This window comes from Sapajus apella, unplaced genomic scaffold, assembly GCF_009761245.1.
Source record: "Sapajus apella isolate SASKATOON/1434 unplaced genomic scaffold, GSC_monkey_1.0 scaffold41, whole genome shotgun sequence".
Classification (NCBI taxonomy): Eukaryota; Metazoa; Chordata; class Mammalia; order Primates; family Cebidae; genus Sapajus; species Sapajus apella.
In genome coordinates, this window is record NW_022436981.1 from 7,473,049 (window position 1) to 7,491,113 (window position 18,065).

General features: G+C 34.5%; 1 protein-coding gene across 1 annotated transcript; it reads right to left on the reverse strand.

The window, feature by feature from the left end:
* Positions 1-256: 256 nt before the first annotated feature.
* On the reverse strand, positions 257-17,769 carry CRISP3 (cysteine rich secretory protein 3). The gene is made up of 8 exons (XM_032299657.1): positions 17,650-17,769; positions 10,864-10,937; positions 9,922-10,038; positions 9,043-9,130; positions 6,591-6,736; positions 6,053-6,150; positions 4,021-4,109; positions 257-1,739 (listed from the first exon to the last, which is right to left on the reverse strand). The coding sequence occupies exons 1-8, from the start codon at positions 17,684-17,686 to the stop codon at positions 1,612-1,614; spliced, it is 777 nt and encodes a 258-aa protein (XP_032155548.1). The 5' UTR covers positions 17,687-17,769; the 3' UTR covers positions 257-1,611.
* Positions 17,770-18,065: the final 296 nt, after the last annotated feature.

The window sequence follows — 18,065 nt, forward strand, 5'->3', positions numbered from 1 at the left end:
CTGTTTTCCTTTGCCTCATCGCTACTTAGATCCTTAAAATTTTTACTCAAGTTTGATACTGGGTAAACATGTCAATCTAATAAGACAACCAAATCATGGGTATTACCTGAAAGGTCCTTGAAAATATGACAAAATCAAACATGTAGCACTGAGATAAAGAAACTGAAGGTTAAGAGTAAAGTCTAGGAGAGAATAGCTAGATGACCTGAAGGAAAGCTATGATATGTCATGGAATCAAGAAAAAAAAGTTCTTGTATTTTTTTCAAAATACTTTTTATTTTGCGTTGTTTTCTTAGATTTATTGAAAATTTGGTTAAGAGTACAGAGAATTCCCAGATAGCCCTCACCCAGTTTCAGTTTCTCTAATGTCATCATGTTACATTATCCTGCTATATTGTTCAAGATTAAGAAATCAACACTATTGTTAAAAATACTCCAGATTCTATTCAGAAGTCATCAGTTTTTTTTATTACTGATCTTTTTCTGTTCCAGGATCTGATCCAAGGAGGAACATTGCATTTGGCTCACACGTCTCCTTAGTCTCAGGTGGTCTGTGACTGTTTCTCAGGATTTCCTTCTTTTTGATGATTTTTACAGTTTTGAGGAATAGTCTAAAATACCTCAGGGATATTTTGTAGAATATCCTTCAATGTGAGTTTGCTGGATGTTTTAACTTATGATTATATTAGGATTATGAATTTTTAGAAAGATCACATAGAACAGATCCACATGACGTATCACTGGTGACGTTAATGTTGATCACTTGGTGAAGATGGCATTTGCCATTTTTCTCCTCTGTAAAGTTACTGTGCTTCCCCTTCCACACTCTACTCTTTGGAAGTGAGTCACCTAGTTTAGTGAAGACTCATAAGGGAGGATCTGAGTTCCACCTACTCGAGTGGAGAGTATTTACCTATATTATTTTGAATTCTTTTTAAAGGAAGGTTTGTCACAGAGAAGAGAAGTTTAAAAATGAAGGTGTGATCATATTCTACTGTAAAATTTATGCAGATAAAAAAATCAAAGGATTGTATTGATTTTGGCAAAATAAAAGTCAGGGTTGTTTTAGGAAAAACAGTTTCCACTCAGTTGTGAGAATGCCAGACAGATGATTGGAAAGAAGGGTGAATATGTGAAAGGAATTAAGAAAGCATATGGGAACACTTCTTTGAAGATGCTTAGCTATACAGTGGAGCTAGGAAAGGCAACAACAGCCAAGGATTCATGTGAAAATTATAATCTGTTCTTTTTGTACATTATTTTCTAGGAACATAATTCTCACTTTCAATCCAGGATTTTAGTGAACTTAGTCATATGAGAATACAACTTTCAAAATCCTCATCTTAATTAAATTCAGTAAATTTAAATTACAAAGTTTACATATAAAAAAATCCAAAGTTGTTATAGATGTTGTTCCTTTTTTAACTCTTTGTATGAAAGAGATTTTTGTAGAATAAAAAGCAGATCCAGAAGAAAAACATTTAGAATCAAATGTGTATCAAACATGCCTACAATTTCTCAGCAAGTATATGTTAAATCTGAGTAGATGTCAAATCTAAGTAGGTAATCTGTCTCCTCTCCACATAGCCCTACACGGTGTGTAATACGTATTTAATAAATGCTGTTTGTACAATTGCAGGAGGCCTTGCAACCGTCCCTGACCAATTGAGGTTTACAGGTTAATGTGGCCTTCAAATTTGCACAGTTACTGTAGAGATCTTCATACTTGCAAACATTGGCTGTAATAAAAACAAATAAATTAGTCACTTCATTATATTTTTTTCCATAGCAGCAACACAAACAATGCATTCTATATGAATGGAGAGTAGGGAATTGAGCAAACAAGTTGGTATGATTACACTAAGATAACCATTTTATATTTTGAAGGATATGTAACGTCTTTTAGATAAACACACTGATTCTCTTTTAATTTTGAGCTTTTGGAAATGTTTCTAAGATGAACTGACGTATTTTCCTCTCTCAACAAGTGAGCAGAGTAAAATCAATTTAAATGAATTTCTCTAGAACTGCACTATCCAAAAGAGTAGACATTTGTCATATGGTTGTTTAAACTTAAATTAATTACAATTAAATAAAATTAAAATTTCAGGTCTTTCCACAGCAACACCAGTTATATCAAGTATTCAGTAACCCATGTATCTAAGGGCTGCTTTACCTGAAAGTGAGAATATTGAACATCTTCAGCACTGTAGTAAGTTATATTTGACACAGTTGTTCTAGACTCTAATGCTACCAGTCTTTCTATCAAGTCTAAGTAATTATTATAGGAAGATGTAAGCGTAAAATGTAAAAGGTGAAGAGAATGTAATTTTGATTATTGGACATGTCTACTTAGATGTCCTTCAGTGGCCACAAACTCAACAAATCTCAAACTAAATTTAGCATCCTGTCTATAAGCTTGATATTTCTTTGTTGTTTCCCAACAACCCTTCACTTGATTCACACAGTTTCAGAGAAATGGCACTCCCAGCTATTAAAAAATTCAAGCCAGGAGCCAGGAATCAACTGGAAATTGTTTTCTTTCTTTTCTTTTCTTTTTTTTAATCAACACTCAACAAGACCAGGTAACAAAAACTGACTAGTCTACTTTCTTCCTATTTTTCATACCTGTCTATTATTTTTTCTCTCCTTTTGCCCTAATGCAGTAAAAATATCCATTTGTGTTTGGCTGAGTGTTTTTCTAATAGTCTCCCAGCTGGCTTTCATCCAGTTGTTTCTTCCCACTGCTGTTGGGAGCTCTTTAGAAAACACAGTTCAGATCTTATCATTCTTCTGTTTAAAATCTTTCAATTGACTCATATCCAATAACTAATAGGATAAATTTTAAATTTAAAGCTTCTTAGAAAACAGCATTCGGGAGTGCTGGAAATATTTGACTTTTCCTTCTTTAGTTGATTTATAGCTTTGGTATTATCAACAATCTGAATTATAACTATGCAATTCAGTCAGAAGAAACTGTAACAATTAGGTGAATCCATTTGAAAGGTAAAACTCTCAATAAATGGGTCATCTGCACTGTCAATAATTTTAATAACACATCCTAGTTAAACAATAATATCAACTCATACTTTTATTTATAAAAGCATAAAATGAATAGTATATATATACGTTTATTTTATTCCTTTTTGCTAAAATATTTTTGAGGATTCTGTGAGCTAATATGTACTCACTTGATTTTGACTTTAAAAGTGTATATAAAATTATTAGCAAGCAGAAGTACAAGTGATTATTATATTAAACTTGATTATTCTAACTACGCTATGGCAAAAATGAGGAAGTTAGTATGATACATTCTTTAGCACATGATAAATTGCAGTATTTGGAGTCCCTGTCTGGATTGAACCATATTCTTTGGTCTCATACACTTAGATGTATATTTGTTTTCCTTTTTTAAAAAATGCTACATTTCGAATAATGATATTAGCTTTGATGAGAAGAAACTTCATATTTAATTATAATACAGGCATATTTTCATATATGCCAATATATAACATGTACGGTAGGTGTTTCATCAGGTTACATATGGTAACAGGCCAAATTTTACTTTGCAAATAACACATAGATTCTGAACAGTGTAAAAATTTCACTTAAAAACACTCTGTAAGGCTGGGTGTAATGGCTCACACCTGTAATCTTAGCACTTTCAGGTGGCTGAGATGGGCAGATTGCTTGAGGTCAGGAGTTCAAAACCAGTGTGACCAATATGGTGAAATCCCATCTCTACAAAAAGTACAAAAATTAGACAGGTGTGGAGGCATGTGCCTATAATCCCAGCTACTCGGGAGGCTGAGGGATAAGAATCACTTGAGGCCCGGAGGTAGAGCTTCAGTGAGCCGAGATGGTGTTACTGCACTACAGCCTGGGTGACAGAGCTAGACATTTTGTTGTTGTTCTTTGCATGAAGGCATTGCTTAAGTTGTTTGCCTTCAGATTTCGCAATTCATAGAAGAAATGTCAGATCATTTTATTTCACTATCAACTTAATCACTTGAAACTTACTGCATAGTCCGTCGTCACAATAACCTGGGCAACTGGCACAAGACGATCCTTGCTCATAAGGGACATATAGTCTATTAGCCCAATTACCACTGAAATTTGAAATAAAAAATGTCAAAGTTTTTTTAGTTTTCTATTTAGTTTATGTTCCAAGGTTAATATCAGCCGCCAAGTATACATGGGTATTTATTAAATGTTTTTAATTATGTCAAATAATTAAAAATTTAATATTCTTAGAGTATATTCAGACAATAATGCAAATCAAGGGAATAATTCACACATTCATTCACTTTCCTGATCATAATCTTGCAACCTGAGCAACTGAAATAAGATAATTAAAGTCTAAAGTTTTCACATGGCATTTAGACTTTAAAGTCTAAAGTTTTCTATATTTCAACATGGTAACACTTTATCTCCCAATAGACTTGGTCAAATTGATAAGATGACGTGCCACAAGGTGCTTGCTAGGGGTAAAACATATCCCCTAGAGAAATAAGAAAGGTTCCTGAAGCACAGAGGGATGCAATATGGAAAATAACATTTAATGTTAAATATAACTAATAATTAAAAATAAAAAGTAACATAATTTCTATAATATAAAGTAAGATAAGTACAGTTTCAGCATAAATTTGGCTTTCAGGTGGTGGGAGGATTTTCACATGGTTTTTGCTGTATGTCTGTGAAATGGTATTGTGCTTGGGAAGGTTTGGGAATATCTAAAGGTGGTGTGTATGAGATGTTTATGTTTGCCAAGAATGGGAATGTTAGGGGAAAAAATATTTAATTAACACTAAAATCCAGGGTGAGTTCATCTTACAGTGACTAGCCTGTACCTCATTAATGATTATTTTGCTATTCATAAATTATCATCTGAAAATATAAGAAAGTCACAGTCTCAATTGCACTAAGTAGGTTAATGTCCAAGGCAATGTAGCTGAATCTCAGCCTTCCATCACAGAATATAGCTGTGGGTGTGTGAGCATGTAAAAAAATGTAAGAAAGATATAAAAGTGTCCTGAAAGCTCTCTTTTCCCTGCTTTCTCTCAATACTAATTCCAACTCTCACTTCAGATGCTGACTCCAGATGCTCTCCTCTCATGACCAGGCATTTGGAGGTGGTCTCCTAGGGTCTTTCAATTTTCTTCATTAACAGTGATAACTCTTTGCTGAAAAATGACCTTACAGGTCATATTTCTCAAACTGGAATCCTACATCACTTGGGAGATCTAAAGCCTCAAAATAAGTCATGTAGAAAGCTGAGTTTGGAGAAAACCCCTCCCACTAGTGGTGAATAATTTCAAATATTAAAAGGAAATTAAAGCTAATAGATATGTTGTGAATATATCTTCAATATATCCACAGATTTTTTTGTGTGTATGTGAGTAGATCAAATATATTGCTTGAGAAATAAGTGGACTTCCTGCAGGAAACCCAAGATTATTAAGAAATTAAGATCTTAATGAATGGTTCCATGAAAGATTTTTTGGGATAAACTCTAAGAAGCAAAGATTTGAGACATTATCTTTTCTTGGCTCTTTGAAATATATTACAGATCTCTTGAAAAGTCTTGGAGGTCCTCGGTTTAATCATTTCTTAATGGTATAATGTGAAATTTTCTAATAAGCATGAGTAAGAGTATGTGAGCAGAAATGACTGACATTACTAAAATGTGTCATTCCTCACACTTTCTTGTGTGTGAACTTAGCAGGAACTGATAAAATTATATTTGGACAACTACACACTCCATGTACTCATGAAGTAACCATGAGCATAGGAAAAGGCAATTGAGAGAGGAGATAAATTATTTTAGGCATGAGGAAATACAGCTCCCTGTTCAATAATACTTGGAAATAGAACTGAAAACTTTATCTTTCTGAGAAGTTGGTTGAATGTGTCTCAACTTCAAAATCTTTCTAAAGATGAATCTCCTTCACCTTTACTAAAATATGATTTTTAGTTTCTTTTTGTATTATAATTTTAAAATATTAAATTGTATTTGGCATTATTGTCAATAAACTCTAAAACATATACTTACGGAGGACAATACTGGCAAACATAGTAGTATTTTAGAACTTTTTGATTGGGACAATAGGCACTTCCACATCCAACGAGGTGTGAAGAATACCAAACAACCTGTAAACCCAAACCAAACAATCAATAAACAACCTATAAATCTGTAAATGAAGACATGAGAGCACATTAGAGAAGAAGGAAACGCCAAAAGACAAATAGGAAATACAAAACTGAGAAGAATGTTAATGACGTATTTTGTTTTCATATATCTTATGGCTACATTTAGTGAAATTATTGAATCAAAAGAAAACACTTTTAAAATATTACATTTCCATGTACATTCCTTTTTTAGACTGTTATACGTAGAGTATGTTTCCCTACCAAGATCCAGAAGACTATTGAAAAATGACAGCTCATAGCAGAAATACTCACCAAATGCCAGACTATTCTATATTCACTTGAAATTTTTCTTCAAATTCAACTTGGAATCAGTCAAGATTTGAGAATCTTTTTTTAAAGGGCATTTATAAAGGTGATGGTTTTTCATTTCTTCTCTTTACCTGTGTATAATGTCCAACCACTGCATCGGGAGTCTTTGGCCCTACACCAAAGTCAAAATCATCACGCTCATCAAACCAGCTTTGGATTGCTTGTGACCATGAATTGGGTGCACTTGACATGTAGAGATTCTCACCACATTTTAGACCTAAGAAGGAACAGAGCACTCATGAGGAAAGCAATAAAGCATGCAATGGCAAAATGCACACACAGACACAGACACACCGCCCCACATGATAGAATTCCTCTTTTTTTTTTTTTTTTCTTTTTTTGTTGTTGTTTGTTTGTTTTTTGAGATGGAGTCTCATTCTGTCACCCTGGGTAGAGTGCAATGGCATGATCTCAGCTCACTGCAACCTCTGCTTCTTGGGTTCCAGCAATTCTCCTGCCTCAGCGTCCTGAGTAGCTGGGACTACAGGCATGTGCCACCATGCCCAGCTAATTTTTGTGTTTTTTAGTAAAGATGAGGTTTCACCATATTGGCTGGTCTTGAACTAATAATCCTGTGATTCACCTGTCTCAGCCTCCCAAAGTACTGAGATTACAAGCGTGAGCCACCACGCCCGGCGAATCCCTGTTTTTTAAATACTGTCTCTGATGCCCATTACAAATGAATATTGACTAATACATAAGGAGGGTGCCTCAAATCTTTATCAGCTATAAGCTGAATAGAAGCCAGAGGTGTCCAATACTTGAGGCTGGTTTCAACACTCAAAACTTTGAGTAGATGGAGAAGCCTTTTTTCTTTAATATCTGCCCTCCCTGGATTCATTTATTTACGCATTGAATTCTTCACATGTCCGTGCCTCATGTTCTTTCAGTTTGTAATGTAAGCTTGCTGAAGTCAGGGACCAGTTTAGTAATCCCTCTCCTGCTCTAAGCCCATACTCACAAGAGATTTTCATGTATAGGAATCTGAATAAATGGTTAGAATTTTTATTTTGTGTGAATTAAAAAAAAGTCTTATGCTCAGTCTTTAAGAGCCTGAAATAGGAAGCAAATGACACCATAAAAGACAATATTTTCAAAGTTTACAGGCCTCCTCTTAGCAAATCAGAACATCACAGGCCACACTCCCTTCAAAAAATAAGGAAAAAAGTGCTTTGCAGCCCAGAAATAGGTCAAAGCTTTTTTCAAGCCCTGAAATTAATATTTATATTTGGATGGCTTAACATGGAATGTCTACATGCTGCTTAAAGAGAGTATAAACTACCTTTATGTAGTTCCTTTTTTTTTTTTTTTTTTTTGAGACGGAGTTTCGCTCTTGTTACCCAGGCTGGAGTGCAATGGCGCGATCTCGGCTCACTGCAACCTCCGTCTCCTGGGTTCAGGCAATTCTCCTGCCTCAGCCTCCTGAGTAGCTGGGATTACAGGCACGCGCCACCATGCCCAGCTAATTTTTTGTATTTTTAGTAGAGACGGGGTTTCACCATGTTGACCAGGATGGTCTCGATCTCTTGACCTCGTGATCCACCCGCCTCGGCCTCCCAAAGTGCTGGGATTACAGGCTTGAGCCACCGCGCCCGGCCATGTAGTTCCTTTAAGAAAGAAAGAAAGAAGCTAAAATTTTAACAGCAGATTGGGATTTTTCAATACCATTTCCTTTCATCTTCTGGTGACCATAGTCAACCACTTTCATAGTTATTATAGTTTTAGTATCAAAAATATAGATAACAATGGCAGTCCTATTTTCAAAATGAGACAGTTTTTTTTTTAACCACTTTTAAATTTGGCTTGCCTTTGCCTATGTTGTTTTTAATAATCCAATAAGTATTTCATCTAATAGTTCATCCATATGATATTTTATCTAATTGTTTTTATATTTCATGATGTATAGGTTATATCTTGCAGGTCATTTTTTTAGTATAATACAGTATGCATTGTAAACACCCAGAAAATGTAAAAGACACGGCTTACTGTCATAAAAAATTCAGAAGAAAATAGTAGAAGTTAATGCTAATGTTGTTTTTTTTCGTAAAATTCAGGAACAATTTGACAAAATTTAAAATATTTTATAAAAACAAAATTAAGTAGTTTTAAAAACACAAATAGGCTGCATATGTCACTAAAAAGGGTACTGATTTAGAAGCCAGAAATTCCAATTCCAAATTTCCTATATATGACGTTAATTACTAATCATCATTTTCTTCCAGACTGTTGGTTTTCTAATCTCTATAATTGAGAAAGATATGATCTATAACCTGCTTTACTCATGAGTTGATTGAGAAATACAAATGTGATACTGTGTGAGACAGTTTTTGTAAAATTTACATAAAGCAATAAGCACAGATGGTGCTTCTCAGAGTTATCTCTACATATAGAGATATTATAACTTGAAAAAGGTAGCATTAAAAGCAATGTTTATTTATAAACTTTTCTTAATGCAACATCATAACACGGTTTCTTATTATTTTACTTGTTCATTTATCCAATGATATTTGCTAATATACTTACTAGTCTTTCGATCACTTGGGTTACTGTGTCTGTAATTGCACCCATTTGCCCACTTCTGGGCATTTGCTGCAGCCTCTTTGTTCCATTCCTGAAGCAAGTACAGAAAAAAGATACCACTTACTGTCTTAAACCTCAAAGGAGCACAAGCTTTATAATCAGGTTATAGGTTGATTTACGTCATCATAAAATTTCTGTACAAGCATCTTCTGATTTTTATAGTAATCAAAGATATATTTTTGATGTGCCTTTTTCTGCTCCACAAAGAAATATAGTTAATATGCCTATGCTAAGTAATTGAATAATTTAGGTTTATGGTCTGATTATTTATGACAGGACAGCAGAAACACCTAAAGATTTTTAGTAATGGTCCTACTCTAAATATTGATAAACATGTGGAGTTGTTGAGATTGCTTTTCCAACAATGAAGTAATTAGCTAACTTACTTCATATTCAGTTCTTTTTTTTCCACCTGCTTATTGAATGTGTTTGGAAGACATGTGGCTTTTGGTGTTGGACCCAGAACCGTAGATTGTTATTTACCGTAAATGGCATTTATCTTAAAGGGAAAAAGTCTTTCTGATCTTAGATTGGGACAGATAAGATAGTAAGCAGAAAAACATAATGGCTTTTCACTGTATGTCCAAAGATTTGGTTTTAATTCTGCCTCCGTTATTTAAATAGCGTTATAAATTTGACATTATACAACCATTATAAAACGAAGTTAAGAAATTCAGCTCTGCCCATTACACAGCTCAAATGAAATAACAAAATAGAAATAGAACTTCATGAACCTCAAAGTTATTAAGATATTTTAGCTGCCAGCCGCCTGCTCCTTCCACAGCTGATTCATAGCGCTCTCCTTGCAATACCACCTCTTACCATCTTTAGCATGTTGCTGGCAGTTGGAGAGACTGCTTTCCTCAGTTCATTGTGTTTATTTACAATCTCCCTTTGCACTTGTGTTTGGGTGGTTGACAAAGTAGTAAAAGCGGGATCCTACAGGAAAATAAAATTAGAATTATTTTTTAACATTGTTGGAAATTGCACATAATAGTAACTATGTTAGTTCGAGGGAATAAAGACCATTTTAAAAAAGTGCTTGAGCCAATATTAGTTATTAAGCATTGTTGATGACAGCCAAAGCTATGACTTTTTAATGAAAAGATATTAGATGAAAGTTTTCAGAATGGGAATATAATTCATGTCATGAGATACTAAAATCTCCTCAAAAGCCACAAATACCAATTTCTGAGTTAAGAGAGGTCTTAATGTGATTTTTCTAGATATATGAGTGATAACATCTTATAGTGACAATGGTACATGATAGGAATTATTAAGACATTCACACTCAGTCTGCAGCAAAGAAGTGGTATGGAGTGGGGTAGAGGATTTACCTAGACTTTAGCGGGGAAATTTCTGCCTGATGTGGTGTCTGGTGTTCAGAAAAACTGCTTAAGCTCAGCCTAAGTGCATTTGTAACATGCAATACTCTAGTAAGAGAGTTTTATGTATTGCATAGCAAATTTTATGGGATCACTCAAAAGATAGTTTTACCACATTAAAAAAAAAGATCTCCAACGCAATTTAGAGGGTGGAGGAAGGTCATTTAATTAATGAACTTCAATACGTTCATGTGGCTAGGGGCTACCATATTGATCACCACAGCTTTAAACATAACTATGTTAACTACCTTGGGCTACTAATGAGTACTTTATAATGTACCAGACACTCTAGTCCTTTCACTTTTGAAGATTGATCTAGTAACTTGCTATCCCTCATGGTTACCTGAATTTTTCTGAAGATTTTTGCGTTCAACCATACCTCACTTCCATTTGCAGGAAAGGATGGCAGCAGCCCAGCAACCAGGAACAATAGCAGGGGGAATAATATCATTGCTGGGAAAACAAAACCAATAGAACAAGGATCTGCATTAAAATGATTAGTACATGAACTGCTGAGTAATATGGGGGTGGAAAAGAACACAATGACCTCCATCCCAAATTCATTACTAATGTAACGGGAGAAGACGTGTCACACGGAGCCAGCAAAATGATAGTAGATTCACTTTCGAAGTATGCCTCCAACTGGGACAATAAAGAACAACCCAAAATTCCCAACTGAAGCCTTTGAAATATGCTTGTAAATGCTAAGGACTTTCTACCTCCTTCTTCCGCAGCTTCGCAGTCTTCTCTGTGTAACTACTCTCTTCACATTCTAGGAGTGGATTCTTCACAATGCCAGTTTAGTGGCTTCCAACCGTGGTTATTACTGGATGCTATTGCATTAGCCCCTGCTGATTTCCTTATGTGCTGTCTACACTTTTATAACTATATCCTTATTAACATCTCTTCAAATTAGAAGTTAGCACGTGCCAGTTCTTTTCCATCAGGGATCTGACTTATACACTTGCCATTCTTTGAAACCTAGAAAGTCCTCTAAGTACATGCTTTTCATTCATACTTTTAAACTACTCTCTTCAACTTTACCCATGTAGCCAGCATCCTCTTTTCCTCTCAAAACTTTATCTTTAGTACCATGCCTCAAATTTAAAATGGCAATATTCTTCCTCTTGATCTTAAAACAAAAGGTAATAATTTGATTCTCATGTTTAAAGGATTACTAACCCTATCTGTATTAATATCCTTAATATGCTCACATCCTTTGTCCCACTAATTCAACTTCTTACAATCCTACTGAAATTATAAACTATATTGGAAAAGTTTTAAGCATACAATTTTCATGACATTATCATTCATAAAGGTTAAAACATTGTTAATTAATTACATGCCTAGTAATAGGGAGATATAATGTCTAAGTAAATGAGAATACAGCCACATATGACGGTATATTAGACATAAAAACCATTATACATTTATGGTGGTTTTGTAAACTCAGAGAAAAAGCTTATGTTTCAATGTTAAGTTTTAAAACGAAAAAAGCAGAGCAAATAGTACATGGTAGATTCTTAGCCTTCTGTTTAGGACTGAATATTAATAGAGATAGTGGCTCATCCTACAAAAAAAACTCTTCCTTCTTAGTTATTCACTGATTCCTCCTGAACCCCAGCTGTTGGGGGCTGGGACTATGTCTTCCTTAGGCTATGAACTTAGCTAATACCAAATCCCCACAGAGCTCCCAAAGGAAGAGCTTTGCACCCCAAACTGGTCCCCAGCACTAAATTCAATTTCCCTTCTAACCAGTTCCCCCGTGCCCCCGACCCCAATCACTGTGAATCTAAGTGTTGGGATGCAGTCTGATACACACTTGTAAAGCCCATTTTGATGCCATTAAAGTCAATGTCACAAACCATCCTGTCCCAGTATTGCTGCACAATCATCCCACAAATATGGAACTTTGCTAGTGTCCACTTGTATCACTTTTTAAAAGATGTTTCCAATAGAAAAACAAGAAAATGGGGGCAGGGGAGATATACTTTTTGATAACACAGTTGTGGTTTTATTTTGTCCAATGCATCAATAAATAAACTTGAAGCCTGAAAAACAATCCAGGAAAAATGATACTGCCAGAATGCAGATCTGGAACTCCAGAAGATTTAAAACTACTGGTGTTACAGACCTTGGAACTCACTAAAAAATAATGTAACCCTGTCCTGCCTCCACCTCTAAATTAATAGATTGATGCCCTAACTCCTAGAATGCTGTATTTATAAATGGGGCCTCGAGTGGGCCTCCTGCAGAATTTGAGAGCAAAAGAGGAAAAACAGATCCTTATTTTCATTTGTAAGTCGAAGACAATTAGATATTCTTTCCTTTAGGAGACATTGATCAAGTTTTGTACACTCTATTCAGGATAAAATGTTATAATATTGCTGAATATGATCAGTGAAGAAGACATGGTTCTCGCCCTCAGCGTCCTAGTATATCATTATGGGAACTCATCATTCAAGTACCCAGAGTGGGAGATGGTTGAATTTTCTCATGTGTAAAAAAGAGGAGAATAAAATTTTGTTTCCTTTTACAGTAATCCATTCCAATGCTTTCTGGAGAGAGACGAGGAAGAACCTAGTACAATTCAGGGCTCAGGGAGTACATAATTCGGATGAGGTAAGCATGATAAAGATCTATCATTAGCTGTAAGACTGGTAATGTTGACAGAGGGTCACTGTAATATTTCACTCCATCCCCATCTCTCCTCCCAAGGGACTACTATAAATAGCAGGTGCAAGTGGAAAATGATTTATTTGCAATTCAATTTAGTAGGTACACATAGAATGTAATAAAAATATTTTTTTAAATGCCTCTCCTGTCATTTATTTTCATGAAGACAATTTCTAAATGTATTAGTTATATATTTTTCTGTCATTTCCTGGAAATAAACATTAAATTTCTCTTAATTCAATTCCTGTGAAAGAGTTTCTTTTGCCATGTGTAAGTCACCAATCCCACCTTTAATGTGGTTTTCTGTTCTGCTTTGGTTTCCCTTTTTCAAAGAAATTAATAATTATCTCAAGTATGATTAGAGAAAAATCAAATCTCTGGATTTCAAAGATTTTCAATTTCAAATGGTGATGGTTTGCTACTAATTCCAGATTGACAGCAAATTATGTCTTCCTGAAGCACAAATGTATATGATACAATTAAACTGTAACATACTGTGTCTTCTTTACACTGATATTAGGACCACTGGTGTGTCTGAAACACTACCTTGGGAAAAGGAGTGTTATATATTTTCTCAAGTGACCTTATATCACTGCATATTGACTGATAACAAAATATCTATAGGTATATCTGGCCTTAACAGTTCATTTTGTGGAAATAAGAATTTGCAAAATATGAAGCAGGACAAATTTGCTTTGTTGCTAAGAGGAGAATTCATCAAATGGTCCATTTATAAAGCAAGCTTTTAGCTTTTATTCCAGGCAGAGTATCAAAATAGTCAAGCTTCTTGCTGCCATCCCAAAATTAACTCTGAAGGAATTATAGAAGCAAGAGGGAAACAGGGATTCCAGGAAAATACTGAAAATATAATGAGAACATCTGAGGAGAATAAAGTTTCTCATGACTTCTAGTATGTATACATGGATTGATGTGTGTGTGTGTGTGCGCGTGCGTGTGTGTGTTTCGCATGGTGAATGTGAAGTAGAAGAGAGTGCTGCATCCAACAGCAGCGGTTGGTCTAAAGTAATGCCTGTTAGTTCTTACTTTTGCCTCAAAATAATCATTGATTCTTCTTCACTGAAAAATTCTGCAGCAACAAAAAAATACTTGTCCTAGTGCTCTATGTCAGCAAAGTGGCATCAAGGACTCATAAGAACCATCCTGTGTAAAGGACTGATGATAATAAGGTCATACATGATAGCACACTCCAGCGCTCTTATAGTCACACCTTCTTATTCCCTAGTGTTGTATGGTTCAAATTAGCTTGACTACTTCCTCCCAATGCTGTTTTTTCCTGAAATGTAATCTGAGGAGTGGATATAATTCCAGGATTGACTCATAAAACATATAAGAATAATAGTAAATAATACATAAACCCAATTCATAAATGAATTGCAAGAATCCTAACAAAGTATTAAGTCACCGGTTTCAAAAATATATTAAAAAATCATGAACAAATACAGTTATATGAAGACTGCAAGAATAATTCAAAATTAGAAACCTCATTGGTAAAATTCATCATATTAACAGACTAAAGCAATGTAATATGACAAAAATACATTATTAAATTCAACCCCTATATGTAGTTCTTTTTAAAAAAGGAAAAAAATGGAAGAGATTATTCATTTGGTAAGAAGCATATACTGCATATATATACCAAATATAACAGTTATTGGAGAAACTCTAGGTGCATTTCATTTAATATTGGGAACAAGAAAAGAATGACTAATATTATTATTTGACATAGTACTGGAGAGATCCTAATCAAAGCCATAAGAAAAGAAAATACATATATATGTGTGTATATATCTATATGTATATATCTAATTTTAACTTTTGTAAGAGAAGTGGTAATATTATTGTTTTCAAATGATATGATCATCTATCTAGAGAATACACCAAAATCAACAATTGTGCTAGATGCACAAGCAACTTACAAAAATACCATTTTTATTACTGGGCACATTCAACTAGAATATATGGTTTAAATAACACTTATAACAGTTAAAAAAACTATAAAGTATCTGGAAAACAAAAAATTTTAAAAATATTTTTTAGAGAAAATATTAAAACTTTGATACAGAATACAGTAGAAGATATGAATAAATTGAGAGTTTTTTAATGCTTTTAAAAGGTACATGATAACGTAAAGATATCAATCTTAAAATATCTGATAATTATTTATTATAATTCCAATACAAATGCTGAATGGCTGATGAATAACTAAGTAAACTTTTACAAGAATTGGCCAAGCGTGGTGGCTTACACCTATCACACAGCACTTTGGGAGGCAAAGGCGGGCTGGTTCCCTGAGCTCAGGAGTTCGAGACCACCCTGTGCAGCATGGTGAAACCTGTCTCTACTAAAAATACAAATGTTAGCTGGGCGTGGTGCTGTGTGCCTGCAATCCTAGCTACTCGGGAGGCTGAGGCAGAAGGATCACTTTTAACTGGGAGGTGGAGGTTGCAGTGAGCTGAGATTGCACTGCTGCACTCCAGCCTGGGTGACGGAGCGAGACTCCATCTCAAAAAAAAAAAAAATCAATTGGGTTACCTTTTCATACTAGTTACTAAGATAGATGTCAAACCTTTGTTGACAAAAATTTAATATCATTGTAGGAATAGATAAATCAACTGATGGATGTGAATAGAAAATTTAAGAGACAGATCAAACAGGGTAGCATTAAAAAGCATTAGAGGGCAGGGCGTGGTGGCTCATGCTTGTAATCTCAATACTTTGAAAGGCTGAGGTGGGTAGATCACAAGGTCAGGAGATCGAGATCATCCTTGCCAACATGGTGAAATCCCGTCTCACTAAAAATACTAAAATTAGCTGGGCGTGGTGGTGTGCACCTGTAGTCCCAGCTTCTCATGAGGCTGAGGCAGGAGAATCACTTGAACCTGGGAGGCAGAGGTTGCAGTGAGCACTCCAGCCTGGCGATAGAGTGAGACTCCGTCTCAAAACAAAACAAAACAAAACAACATTGGAGGGAGTACAGACTATAGAAATATTTTAAAGGATTATGTGTATTAGAAAAGATGTCAAAATATTAACGCACATAAGTATAATGTGTGCACTATAGGTATAGACACATTTATATACTAGTCACAGCACAGAGAAGTATTTGATGCAGTATTTTCTTAAAGTTTAACAGTCAATCTTTATTTTGATCACTTTCTTTCATCTCATTATGTATCTGTGATACAGAAAGCAGCCTATGCTAATATGCAAAGTTTGCAAAACTGCTAGACTTCATTAAGAAATTAATAAAGATATACAAACAAGAATAGCTGCCTTGCCAGTTCCTGAGAAGCACTTTTTTTCAAGAATGAACTCCTTCCCTTTTACTTGGAATTCAATAAATAACAGCTGAAATTCATAGCAATATCAGATTTACATTACTTGAAAATTCTGTTACTCTTCTTCCCAATTCATCCCTGCCTCTTGCAAATCAGAAGCCCCAATTTACCTCACAATTCATCAGTGTAGGGTAATTCCCAGGCTTGAAACTTGTCATTGTCATCAATTTAATTTCTTTTGATCCACTTTCAGAGGTCTTAGTCTACAGGCAGACATTCTAGATTTGGTTTTAACTAGCAGAAGTGGCAACACCGGATCTTCTGTGGCTATTGTTAAGTACTCTCAGAATTTCCTGGATGGCATTTAGCTACAGGGAAGAAAAGCATTTTACTTTAAAATCTTCCCCCTAGTGGTAAATAACTCCTTTCATGTTGTCATTAGGTAGTTCTGCGGTCTCCTAATATTTGATTCTCCAGAATCACTTCTAATGTGCTACAGAATATGAAGCTGTATGTGGAAATTGCTTCCTTAGATGGAATATGCATGATAGATATAATATTTAAATTACCGGCATAAACGTGACTGAGTAGATTGAGTTTTGACTGAAACAGCTCTAAAAGTCTTTTTTTGTTTTTGACCTCAGTGCATTTCATCAGGCAAATTGCATTTTACGTTGATGATCTTTAATAAAATACTTTTTAATCTCAAGGTCAGTGCTATAATTTTTTTGGCCAATTTAAAACTTTTGCTATGTCTTCTCATATAGCTGTATGTTTTAATGTTAGTAAAAGTTACTGATGTGAAAGTATGCACATACATATATTCATAGTTTTTCAGCTTTCTACTAAAAATAATTCCAGTATAATTATTTCCAAAAGCCATAGACATGGGAATTAATTATATTACTTTAGAATGAAAGGTAAAAATTTATTTAAATTTCAAACTGGATAAAAATCCTTTTGGAATAATAAATCTGTCTATATGTTAGCTTCTCAGCTTAAAATAAACATTAAGATAATTACTCTCAGTAAAATTTATCCATAGACTTTGGAAAATCATAGTTAAAATATACTGAATATATCACTTTATCACTGACAAAGTATAATGTATTGTTCACATTGTCAATGATAAAGTGATATATTCAGAACTAATAAAATGTTCACCTTGAAATAAAGGAGTTATCACTTACCAGTGGTTTCCAAAGCAGGATGAAGTATTTGTTTCATCTGCTGAAAGAAGGAAGGTGGAGAGAGAAAAGGTTAGAGCCGTATATATGAAACACCTATTTCCTGTTTTGGCAAATGCTGGTTGTGCAAGTAAGTCTAGATCAACAAGGCCTGAAACAGGATTTGTCATACCAATAGTCTCAAATTTCATTGCTGGTTTTCTAATCATGATTTTGACATTATTTGGTGATTCCTCAAATGACTTTTAAAAATAAATTGCTCTTTCAAAATTTGTAATTGTGTATTTATTCTTTGAAGCTCATATATGACAATTCATCTATATTTTTGCCTGTCAATACTTTAAAAATTCTTAGCCAAATTTTTATCATCGCGTCATCAGAGTTTTCAGAAGTACACCTGTTGGATTGAAATTAAGCTC